At 40.9% G+C, this 12955-nt stretch overlaps 1 protein-coding gene across 1 annotated transcript; it reads right to left on the reverse strand.

Annotated features, from left to right (window-relative positions):
• Positions 1-3303: 3303 nt before the first annotated feature.
• Positions 3304-7622, reverse strand: LOC127972433 (chymotrypsin-like protease CTRL-1). Its single transcript, XM_052575912.1, has 7 exons — positions 7269-7622; positions 7048-7148; positions 6880-6959; positions 6688-6769; positions 4488-4668; positions 4271-4401; positions 3304-3831 (listed from the first exon to the last, which is right to left on the reverse strand). Exons 1-7 carry the CDS (start codon positions 7321-7323, stop codon positions 3670-3672), a joined length of 792 nt encoding a protein of 263 aa, XP_052431872.1. The 5' UTR covers positions 7324-7622; the 3' UTR covers positions 3304-3669.
• Between the last annotated feature and the right edge of the window lie 5333 nt (positions 7623-12955).

Raw genomic sequence — 12955 nt, forward strand, 5'->3', positions numbered from 1 at the left:
AAACAAGTTCTTTAAAGTAAGAGTGTTACAAAATTGTGTGCTTTTCTGTAACAAAACTTAAATTTTTTGCTTTATATTTTTACTTTATAATACGTTAAACTGCTTTTTTTACTGACTGATTTTACTTATACTGTTTTAATTTTTGTTATTTTGAATAAATGCACTTACTCAACTGCTGTTGTTTCAATAAAGACATTTTCTTGCAATATTAGAGTTAGTGGATAGGAATTTCAGTTATAATATTTTTGTTTGTTTTAGCTGTTTTTATAATGTAGACAAAGAGATTACATATGTCTTTGGTATTGATTTATATAATAAAAAGCCTATAATAAATGAGTAAACTAGATGAGGTAAAATACACCATGTGTGTGTCCACATTCTATTGATTTGTGCTTACTGGAGGAATTGCAATACCTGAAATTCAAAAGAAAATTTCTCAAATGACAGCAATCATTATGGTTATAATTTTGTGGGAAAAAAAATCAGTTTGACCATTTAACAGAATGATGAAAATATGAAATGTTAATTGACCAAAATCTGATTCAAATGCTCATACATATCATTAAATAAACAAAAACAGACTAAAATACTTCAGGTTTTCTTTGAATAAAACTAGACTAAAATACTTCAGGTTTTCTTTGACTAAATCTAGATTTAGGTGAAATGCTATTTCATGCATACTGAGTTTTTTATACTGTTAAAGAGTTAGATTCCCATGCTAAACATGGACAAAGTTTCAAAAATTAAGTTGTACCGGTTTGTCACAAGTTTCGGAAAGTTTTTTTTTCGAGTATGGCTCTGTGTGACGTTAGATGGAGCGGAATTTCCTTATTTGGGTCCTAAGGGCACTTCTCCCGGAAGAGCGCGCGCTCCCTTAGAGCAGAGACATTCACTGATCAGAGTGAGAGCGAAATGTCACAAAAGAAGTGTGTTTTTGGTTGCGAGGGCAAGACAACCCTGCACAGATTACCAAAAAAAAAAAAAACACATCAAGGGACCAGTGGACGGAGTTTATTTTTACAGAGCATCAACGGAGTTGTGCAAGTGTTTTTGTTTGTTCCCTCCATTTTGAAGATGCTTGTTTTACAAACAACGCCCAGTTTGACGACGGATTTGCGTATCGTTTATTTCTTAAGGATGATGCAATCCCAACGAAAAAGGGTCACGATCGTGTGTTGGAACCGCAGGCGGTGAGTAAAACTGCTTCAAATATCTCTGTGTTGTTAACTTAGCTATTGGCGCGTAAGCACATCAAGTAATCCTTGTACACCTTTAAAGAAAAAAAAAAACGACATAAAGTGGAACTTAGTCATTTTCCAAAACCGTTAAGCAAATATATACAGTTTTAGTACATACCACATAGAGACGTGCTGCTGTAGTCGTTGCTGCTGCTGCTCTCGTTCAGTTTCAGCCTCTGGATCTGATTCTGGATCATAAATAAACGGCTGAATCTGACTGTTAGCCATGGTTTGTTTTGGATGATGGTTTTTTTTCCTCACGGTCATGTCACAACTTTCAAACGCTCTCAATGCAAAAGCCTACTCGCGCTCGTGATTCTTTAGCTCTGCCCACACGTCACGCCTCCAGCGGCTCGTGTTTTTCCGAAAAAAATTCTATTTTTCTCTTATAAATATAATAAAACTAAAGACTTTTTGGAGATATGAAGGATGCAGTACTACTCTATAGGTACTCAAGATTAACAGGAGATTGAGTGAAAATGAGCATTTCACCCCCCTTTAAAACATGTCAGTGCCTTTTTTTTTATTAAGATGCACACTAGTAATGCTTTTTCATCTAAGGCATATTTATAAAAATGATTTAAATGTCGTAATTAAACTATGGCCTAATCATGGCCTAGGCTAAGCCCTGTCTATGAAACTGGGCTTTAGTTGACTAAAACTTGATTAAAACTAAATAGGTTGGATAAGGATAAGGTTGACTAAATAATTAAATGATAAAAACATTGACTAAGACTAAGACTAAAATTATAATAGCTGAAAAAATGAACACTACTATAAACATAATGTCCGTTTTATTCATACTGGACGCCAGAGGGCACCTTCACCTGAGTACTGACATTCTCATTGACTACATTACCCAGCAGCCCCGTACGTCTGACTCATCACCACCAGGTGGTCCTCATTCCACACCCTATATAAACTGTAGCCAAACACTCACTCATTACGAAGTCTTGTTTGGCCCGTCTTGCAATTCTGAGTGTTTATCCCTGTCTGCATTTCCGTGTATTACCTTTACCTGTTCTGATACTGCCGATCCTCTGCCGCCTGCCTTACTGACCCTCTGCTTCGTCTATGACCTGTCTACTGCCCAGACAGCAAGCAGTCGGCCCAGATCTGGTCCACATTTGGGCCGAAATTGCTTAATGTCTTGGTGTCTGCCACCTGCCCCGATTCAAGTCTGGTGAACGACCTTGATATTGACTGCCTCTGATATCCCTGATGCTGTTGTCTGAACCCTGCCTGTTATCACTACGAGTTCTTAATAAACATTGAACCTGGATCCGAATGTCTCTGACTCCTCGTTACACAAGGGTATTCAATTCTAAACAGGAACATATTGTGTGAATAATGCAGGAAGCAAAAGGTAAACAGTAAAATAGATCACCATCCAGCTCAGGTTCTTTTTTACCTAGAATGCTGTCTCACTCTTTTGACACAGGCAGCTAACCACCTTCATTATTTGCCTACTGGAGAAGCGAGAAGACATAGGAGTTAACACAACACAAGAGTCTTTAATCATCCAGGAGGTAAACATTGTCTAACAAAAAACTCTGGAAAAGAATAAGGCTGAAATTCCTGTAATAATATTCAATGTTTTTTGAATGCTGTATAGCATGGACAAAATGTTCATGTTGGATAACTGGTGGTGTTTCTTGACACTGAGAAGCATTTTGACAGGAAAGAGTGGCCCTATTTCTTCTGGATTTTAGACAAATTTAACCTTGCTAACAATCTTAAAATATGGTTAATGCTGCTATACGTAAATGCAAGCCTCTGTCATGTATTTGCTCCAGTGATTGAGCCCTTGAGCTTTCCAAAGACAGAATATTCAAATCTTTAATAAATTCAGAAGCTTTTCAATTGACATTTTAAAGACCTGTGTTAAGTGTAAAATGGAAGACGGTACATATTTTAATCATATTATTGGCTGTTCTTAAGTCATTCTTAATGGCATATCTTTATGGATATCTCTCTTGATCTTGACCCACTGGTGTGTACTTTAGGGATTCATATAACACCTGGAGCTCATCTTAGATCCTGCTGCTCAAAATGTATTTACTTCCAGACACTGCATATTTCAGCAGTGGGTTTCTGAAAAACCATCAACAAGACACAATGGACTAAGAGTGTATTGAACACTATTCCATTTGAAGTCTTGAGTTCTTTCCTTAAAAACAAGCTATTTCAGTTTTACAAAACTTGGCACCCTTTTCTCTCCCACTTTGGAATTTAAGTTGGATGTTGAAGGACGGACTGCATGGCATCAATGCTTTTTTTATGCATTTTATTTAACTCATCTCATTTATTGAAAGGTTTTCATTATCTGTACAGCTGAAACAGAATGAACTCATTGACTGACCCAAACCCACAAACAAAAAGACCACCAACAGGGAATCAAAGACAGAAAGTAAATATTCAGACTGGTGATCTAGTTGGAAGAAATAGTCTCGTTGATCCAAGAGCGAAGCTGGGAGATGTTGGTGAAGACTGCAGGGAAACGGGGGTCACAAGTGCTTCTTTCATGAGACACAGAGCCCACCAGAGTCCAAACCCCTGAACTCTCACACACCAGAGGACCACCAGTATCACCCTACAGAAAACATACATTTGAGACTCATTATTTTAAAGTGAAGTGACATTCAGCCAAGTATGGTGACCCATACTCAGAATTTGTGCTCTGCATTTAACCCATCCGAAATGCACACACACAGAGCAGTGAACACACACACACACACACACACACACACACACACACACCCAGAGCAGTGGGCAGCCATTTATGCTGCGGCGCCCAGGGAGCAGTTGGGGGTTCAATGCCTTGCTCAAGGGCACCTAAGTCATGGTATTGAAGGTGGAGCTGTTCATGCACTACCCCCACCCACAATTCCGTCCGGCCCGAGACTAGAACTCACAACCCTTCGATTGGGAGTCCAACCCTCTAACCATTAGGCCACGACTTCCCCAGACCCCAGTTTTCAGAAGCAACATTAATATGGTATTGTTCTTCTTCTTGATCAGTCTTCATATACCTGGCAAGATGAGGAACCAGTGGATCCAGCACAGATCATGGCATCAGTGATTCTGTTCTGACCCCAAGTCTGCCTGCACAAAGCCAGACTTATGATGGGTGTGACTGTTTGCTGCAGAACCAGAGGGCTTGCTAAAAAATAGAAGAAATCATGACACATTGCATTGCACAGTAAACATATGTGTTGTTATTCTCTTTTTGTTTCACAGCTGACTGACATGTAGAAGCAGTCTGGCCCCATCCAGTGGTGAAGCAGCGGGTTCCAGGCACGATCCTGGCGTTTGATTCAGGCAGACATACAGGAGAGATACGAGGAGTGAATGTGACTGGAGACGACAGTTTCAGCAGAGCAATGTCATTGTTGAAGGTTGCTCTGTTAAAGAGAGGATGCCTGATGACCTGCATATATACAAACAAGACGGCTGATCAGTTAGTTGTAAGGATGGACTGATACCACTTTCAAGTACTTGCCGATACTGATACTTTTATTTTTGGTACTTGCCGATAAAGAGTACTAATATTTTTATTGCATTTGTAAATTTTTTCAATATTGGGTACAGAAACCAAAAGAATGTATAATGTTAGCTGGTAAACTTCATTTATTAAAAAGATTCAGTCAAACCTAAATTTATTCAGACACCTTCAACCTTTCTCACATTATCACAGTTTATTCTCTATAGTTTAGAAGATGGTTATAAAATATGACAAGAACTCAGAGTTAAACTATGTCAGAACAAATACAGCTTGATAATGTTAGATAACTTTTATACAAAGGTATGTTATGGATTACAGTGAGACAAAAATGATTCAGACAGCCGTTAGTATGACAGTATTTACACAACTATCAAAACTTAGTCATGCAAACCTTAGCCTTAATGGCTGCCTATAGTCTCCTGGCTATTTTGCTATCCTCACTTGATGTAAATGAACTATAGTGTCCTGCACCCAATAGTAAAAAAAAAAAATATATATCCTGAAATTATATCTGGTATCTGAATATTTTCTTGGTTTGACTTTATATACTAAGGTTAGGTTTCTTTACACACTTTATTATGCCCATTAAAATTATATTTACAGGTTTTTGTTACTTTCGCTCTTTGGTTCATCATCTTTAATTTAATAGCATTAGAGCTGGTCCATTGCAGCGACTTAGTCCTGTAATGAAGTGCTCTGCTTTAATAAGGCAGGGAACCACTCGTTATAAATCTCCTTACTGTGAAATTTTCACAAACAGAAGTTGCGGTTTTTTTTACTGAAACGATCTGTAACGTGCTGCGATTTATATTCCAAAACCACTCATATAATACAGAAACACTTAAGTAAGCAAAACGCGCAAAGCGTAAATATATTTGCACTGGTGCAGAATGAGACGGAGAAGGACAGTACAGCTGAGAGCATTTCACACTGGCTGCTAGATTCATTTTCGCCAGAAAGTCGTGTATGCCTAAGGTTGACAATTATTATGTTTATGGTGAATGTCCCTATAAATGGTTGTTTTTTTATGATACAGTTTTAATCCAAATGATGCTTGTTTTAAGTTACTGAAAATGAAAGATCACACAACAGAAGTGCACGCGCTCTCTAATAACTCCAATAACAGACTAAGCTGTCTGTTGTTGTTGTCGGTATTTCATTGTCTGAATATGGCATTTATCACACGCTGTGTGCTATCATTGTTTGGTATCAAGACATTTTAAGGAGTATGAGTACGAGTACATGAGTTCAGTATCAAGCCGATACCGATACTGATATCGAAAGCGTCCCTAGTTAGTAGTGAGAGCTGACATTTTAGAAGGTAAATAAAAATGTAAGCATTTACTTACACCCTGCTTTTTTAGAATGTATTTGGATGTTTTCCATCCTGTACTAAAATTTATATCTGTAAAACTGTGTTGATTTTGTTTGTTAAATGTAAATATATTTCGGCAGGTTTTAGGAATACAATCACATACATTTTATACCTCAAAACTTCAGGTAGAAAGAGACATGTTGACCGATAGTTTTACCAATTTCCACACTTTTCCACTGTAATATTGAGTTCACTGATTAAAAAACACAACTGTTTAACCCTTTGAATTATGTCTGTTAAATCACAAACGAGAAACATGTGAGTTCAATTGAACAATTACAGACATACAATCTAAAACAAAGATTAAAATAATTGTGCAACCTTTTAGATCACACCTTTTCTTAAATTACAGGACATAATCCTATTACTAAAATATTTACAATAAATATATATTTTTGTAGTGTAATGATGACAAGGTTGTTATTATTATGTTTAAAAAAAGTAAAAATGATTTCTGGCTGTATTTCATATGTAATTAATATTAGACAGAACAAAAGCAATATCACTTGGTCTCTTTTTTCCCCCAGATTTAACATATCTGATCCACTGAGATCATAAAATAGTGTTACCTTGGAAACTATCTCTATCTGGATGGGTTCATCATTGGAGCCACGATTATGTTCTCCAAGAATGACACGGTCAGAGTTGACCCTAAAAAGAGAGATAAAAATAAAATGAATAGATAAAAGACCGAAATAATCCAGACAGAGTATTTATTAATCATTGTTGAATGTGATGTTTGTCAGATTGAAGAATCTTACACGACAGCGCATTGGGCAGAAGTGAGAACCCAGTTCTCGTTGATCAAGGATCCTCCGCAGAAGTGGAAACCATTGGCTTTCTGATTAAAATGTAAAAGCATTGTAAACATGAAATGTACTCTTAAAACAAAGCAGACACATGTGTTTTTTAGAAAACAAATGAGTTACCTGAAGAGAGACCTGCCAGGGCCAAGAACCAGAGATGGCATTCTGTCCGTTCACAATCCTGCTGCCGATCGTCTGCGGTTTAATCTCAGGGACTCCACAACCTGTTGTTACAGAATGTCATACATTACTCATGAGTCAGGAAGCTCTTAAATTAGGTTTTTGCATTTTCAATATTCATTCAACGTTCATCATTATTCTTGCAAAATAAATGAGACACTTACCCAGAGCAGAGGCCACCAGGGCAAGACAGGTGATGGAGAAGATGGTGAAGGTCATGATGAGTGTGTGATGTATCTCACTGATGTATCTGTAGGTCTTCTCTCTTGCTTTTATATCATTTCCAGCAGCTGATCAATCTGTGACATGATGGAAGTCCATCCCATCAGCTCCAGTGAGCTCACAACTTTAGATCTGTTATTGATGAAGACAGTTTTTATCTCCATTGTCCAGAGCTTATGTTTTGTGTGCAAAGATGATGAATTCTCCATTGTTTGACCTCATGAAGGGCTTTAAGTCTCTTTTAAGTTTCCTTGAGAAATGTCCTTGATTTCAATTCTCTCTTTGTATGTTATGACGTGTTTTGGATTAGAAGTAGGTTTTGTTTGATGCTATGTTGAAATTTCAGTCAATTTATCATGGAAATTAATTCCTTAAGTGATTCTGCTATACTTGCAGTAAAATAACTGCTTTCCCAATACATTGGGAAATACTTTGACATGTATTCAACCTTGGATGGGACTAAAGTTGTGGCACACTGATTATATCAGTTATGAGAGCTGGGCTAAAGTCAAACTTAGTTCTAATATCAGTTTCTTTAACACCACTTAAGATAAAATTAAGGACAATAAAATGGTCAAAAAAGTTATTTAAAGTAATTTACAAAATGGTGTGCTTTTCTGTAACATAAGTTAAGTTTTTTACTTTGTATTTTTACTTTATAACACGGTAAACTGCTTTTTTTACTGACTAATTTTACTGATACTGTTTTATTTATTTTTTATTTTGAATAAATGCACTTACTCAACTGCTATTGTTTCAATAAATAAATTTTCTTGCAATATTAGAGTTAGTGGATAGGAATTTCAGTTATAATATTTTTGTTTGTTTTAGCTGTTTTTATAATGTAGACAGAGAGATTTGTCTTTGGTATTGATTTATATAAAAAAAAACCTATAATAAATGAGTTGTAAGGAATCCTTAACAGGACTGCTATTTTCCTCCTGGTCGGCAGGTGGCAACCCTCACCAGACTCCTGCTGAACCCTACCACTCTTTATGCCTGATGCCTCACACCTGTGTCTTGCCCTATTTAAGTGTGTTTGTGCCATGCCTTATTGTTCAGTCTTGAGCCTATGTTACCTGTTGCAAGCTAAGTCTGTCAAAGTTTAAGTTTAAGTCTTTGGACCCTTGTGTCTATTTTTCTTTGTACTGTTTTTTGGAAGCACAGCTTCTCTTGTTTTGTTGCACTTTTTATTAGTAAAGTTTTGTCTTGTTGAAGAACCACGACTCCTGGCCATTTGATCATCCCTGCTCTTGGATTCATTTAGTGGGGAGTTAGCTCAATCCATTAATTCAGTGACTTTGGACCAAACAGACCTGGGTTCAATCCCCACCTAGAACAGCCCCGTTACAGCAAGACTGAACCAGAAAACATGAATCCATTCAGCAACATGAGCATATCCTTACTGAGATTCTTCAACGTTTAAATCTTCAGGCTCCAGCTTCTTCGTCACAAGAGCCTCAGCTGTCAGATGGTAATCCTTCTCAAGCAGTGGTAGCCGCCCTGTCAGAACCTAAACTACCAGCACCAGAACGATTTGATGGCAGCCCTGAGAAGTGTAGTGGGTTCGTCACTCAATGCACCCTAGTATTTCAGTTACAACCTGGCAGCTTCCCCACAGAGAGTAGCAAAGTTGCTTACATCATAACCCTTCTTACTGGCAAGGCTTTAGACTGGGCCTCGGCTTTGTGGGACCAACAGGGACCACTCACTGCAAACAGTAGCAGCTTCATTGCTGAAATGAAGAAAGTCTTCCACCATCCAGCCAGAACAGGTGATGTGGATTACCGTTTGCTTCGACTCTCTCAAGGCACTCGAAGTGTGGCAGAGTTTGCCATTGAGTTTCGTACCCTAGCTTCAGAGAGTGGCTGGGACCAGCGAGCTTTAAGGGCCACATTCCACCAGGCCTTGTCTCCGGAACTTAAGGATGAGTTGGCTTTTAGAGACCCTTCTCCGGACTTGGAATCTTTAATTGAGGTGGCTATCCGAATAGATCATCGTCTCCGAGAACGACAACAGGAACGATGTCGGGAAACCAGTGTGTATTGTCCTCAGGAATTTTCCAATACTTTTGAACCACTCGGGAAACCCAGTGATCTGGAGGAACCCATGCAGCTGGGTCGAACAAGATTAACCCAGACAGAAAGAGATCGACGGATGAGGGAGCGACGCTGTCTGTACTGTGGAAGGTCAGGCCATTTCCGCTCCAACTGTCCTGAATTGTCGGGAAAAGCCAATTCTCGTCCAGGAAAGGGGGAACTGGAACGAGAGTAAATATCTTCCCTCGTCCTACAACCTCTGGAGTTACTATCCAAGCCACCATCTTCCACAACCAGAATCACCAGCTTGGTGCTTTCATCGACTCTGGGGCTGCTGGGAACTTTTTAGATCTTGATGTAGCCAGACGTTTGGGCATTCCTTCCATGCTCCTCCGCTCCTCCAGAAACCTCTAACCATCACAGCTCTCGACGGCAGACCTCTGGGGTCGGGACAGGTTAGTCACTGCACTTAGTTTATTCAGTTTGAAGTTGGGGGTCACAAGGAGCTTATCCAGTTACCAGAACTCCCCTTAGTTCTTGGATTTCCATGGCTAACTTGTCACAACCCAAATATTGACTGGTCTAGAGGCGTAGTTAAAGGTTGGGGAACTAACTGTTGTTTCTGCTCTTTCTTTTTGCCGTTCTACTGAGAAACTGGAGGTATACCCAGAGCCAATGTCGAGACTCTCCAGGTGCCCTGCCAATCTCAAAACAGACAGGTCTGATACTCAAGAGCTACCTGTGTCTCAGTTTAAATCTGCCACCGCGAAGTGCCCAGCATTTCACCCTGAGTCGCCTCAAGTTCCCCAGGCCAAGGTTGCACTGCAGCTTCCCATTTCGAAAACCCAGAGTATTATGCCTCCTGTGTGTCTCCCTGATCTGTCCAGAGTTCCTCCAGAGTATGCTGACCTCAAGGAAGTCTTCAGCAAGTCCCGAGCCACCTCCCTTCTCCCTCACAGACCATATGACTGTGCTATAGACTTGGTTCCTGGAGCATGCCCACCACGGGGTAGGCTTTACACTCTCTCTCTGCCCCTGAGAGGACCGCTATGGAGAAGTACCTCAAGGAAGCCTTGGATAATGGTTTTATTTATACTTCAACCTCACCTGCTGGAGCAGGGTTTTTCTTTGAGAAGGATGGTGACCTCAGGCCTTGCATCGACTACAGGGGTCTCAACCGCATCACCATTAAGAATTGCTACCCCCTGATGACCTCTGCATTTGAGATCCTGCAAGGTGCCACCATATTCACCAAATTAGATCTCCGAAATGCCTACCATCTGGTCAGGATTCAAGAAGGGGACGAGTGGAAGACCGCTTTCAACACCCCGACGGGCCACTATGAGTTCAGAGTAATGCCCTTTGGCCTGGTCAATGCCCCAGCTGTCTTCCAGGCACTGATTAATGATGTCTTGCGGGAGATGCTGAACAAGTTTGTTTTTGTCTACCTTGACGATATCCTTATTTTCTCACGCAACTACCAAGAACACATTCAACATGTTCGACAGGTCCTTTCCCAGTTACTTAAACACAGCCTCTTCGTCAAGTTGGAAAAGAGTGAATTTCATGTGTCTTCAACCCCATTTCTTGGCTTCATCATTTCCAAGGGCAACATCCAGATGGACCCTGGCAAGGTGCGAGCAGTGCAGGAATGGCCTCAACCTACTTCCGGGAAGCAGGTACAACGTTTTCTTGGGTTTGCAAACTTTTATAGAAGATTTATTTGAAACCTCAGCTCTGTTACAGAACCTCTCTCCCCACTCACCAAGAAATCTGCCCGATCATTCATGTGGACTGAGAAGGCCAATCAAGCTTTTAACAAGCTCAAGAGACTCTTTACATCTGCCCCTATCTTAACCCTTCCAGACACAGAGTTGCCCTTTGTGGTGGAGGTTGACGCTTCTGATGTAGGGGTAGGGGCAGTCTTGTCCCAGAGAGCCAGGGTCGACAACAGGCTTCACCCATGCGCCTATCTGTCTCGACGACTAACTGCAGCAGAGAATTATGATATTGGAAACCGAGAGCTGTTGGCAGTAAAGGTGGCATTGGAGGAGTGGAGGCATTAGTTGGAAGGGGCCAAGCACCCGTTCCTCATCTGGACCGACCACAGGAACCTAACCTACATTCGGGAGGCCAAGAGACTGAATTCCCGCCAAGCACGCTGGGCACTGTTTTTTTTAACCGGTTTTACTTTGTTCTTTCTTACCGCCCAGGTTCCAAGAACTCAAAACCAGATGTGCTTTCGAGGCAGTTTGACTCCCCAGAAGAGGAGGCCAGACCAGAACCCATCCTTCCCACCACCAAAATAATAGCAGCTATCCAGTGGGGCATTGAGGCAGCCATTTAAGAAGGCCCAACGGCATCAGTCGGATCCAGGTAATGGTCCACCAGGACGTCTTTTTGTCCCTAACCGCCTACGTTCTGATGTGTTGCAGTGGGCACATGCATATCCCCCCCTCTGGTCATCCTGGGTCCTCTAGAACTTGCAAGCTCAAAACTTTGAGATGTTTGGCAGCAGGCAATCAGACCACTTGGCGCTCTCGATTAATCTGGGCAGAGTTTGCACATAATACTCTCTACCATTCTTCCTTAGGCATGTCCCCTTTTGAGTGCCAGTACGGTTTCCCTCCCCTCTCTCAAACTGGCTCCACGTTATATTGGTCCTTTTAAGATCTTCAGGAAGATAAATCCAGTAGCTTACCGCCTACAGCTGCCCAGGTCCATGAGGATTCACCCAACGTTTCATGTCTCTCGGCTAAAGCCTGTTGTTTGTTCTTCTCTGTCCCCAGCTCACAAGACTGCCCCAGCTGCCCGGATTGTCGATGGACAACCAGCTTACACTGTGCGTAGGTTGGTGGATTCTCGTCAGGTCAGAGGAAAAGTACAGTATCTGGTCGACTGGGAGGGTTACGGCCCAGAGGAGCGCTCATGGGTGCCTGCTCGAGACATTCTGGACCCTACGTTCATCACGGATTTTCGTCGCACCCAAAGACTCCACCAAGTGAACGTCAGGAGCCGTTCTTAGAGGGGGGACTCCTGTAAGGAATCCTTAACAAGACTGCTATTTTCCTCCTGGTCGGCAGGTGGCAACCCTCACCAGACTCCTGCTGAACCCTACCACTCATTATGCCTGATGCCTCACACCTGTGTCTTGCCCTATTTAAGTGTTTGTGCCATGCCTTATTGTTCAGTCTTGAGCCTATGTTACCTGTTGCAAGCTAAGTCTGTCTAAGTTTAAGTCTTTGGACCCTTGTGTCTATTTTTCTTTGTACTGTTTTTTGGAAGCACAGCTTCCCTTGTTTTGCTGCACTTTTTATTAGTAAAGTTTTGTCTTGTTGAAGACCCACGACTCCTGGCCATTTGATCGTCCCTGCTCTTGGATTCATTTAGTGGGGAGTTCGCTCAATCCATTAATTCAGTGACTTTGGACCAAACAGACCCGGGTTCAATCCCCACCTAGAACAGCCCCGTTACATGAGTAAACTAGATGAGGTAAAATACACAGTGTGTGTCCACATTCTATTGATTTGTGCTTACTGGAGAAATTGCAATACCTGAAATTCAAAAGTAAATTTCTCAAATGACAGCAA

This window comes from Carassius gibelio, chromosome B15 (genome assembly GCF_023724105.1).
Source record: "Carassius gibelio isolate Cgi1373 ecotype wild population from Czech Republic chromosome B15, carGib1.2-hapl.c, whole genome shotgun sequence".
Lineage (NCBI taxonomy): Eukaryota > Metazoa > Chordata > Actinopteri > Cypriniformes > Cyprinidae > Carassius > Carassius gibelio.

Bases quoted from the DNA above. Each gene is read 5' to 3' on its own strand.
- LOC127972433 (XM_052575912.1), bottom strand. From the start codon at position 7,323: ATGACCTTCACCATCTTCTCCATCACCTGTCTTGCCCTGGTGGCCTCT. The intron at 7,149-7,268 runs GTAAGTGTCTCA...CTGTAACAACAG, and splicing joins CCTGGTGGCCTCTGCTCTGG to GTTGTGGAGTCCCTGAGATT. The intron at 4,402-4,487 runs GTCAGTCAGCTG...TCTATTTTTTAG, and splicing joins GGGCCAGACTGCTTCTACAT to CAAGCCCTCTGGTTCTGCAG.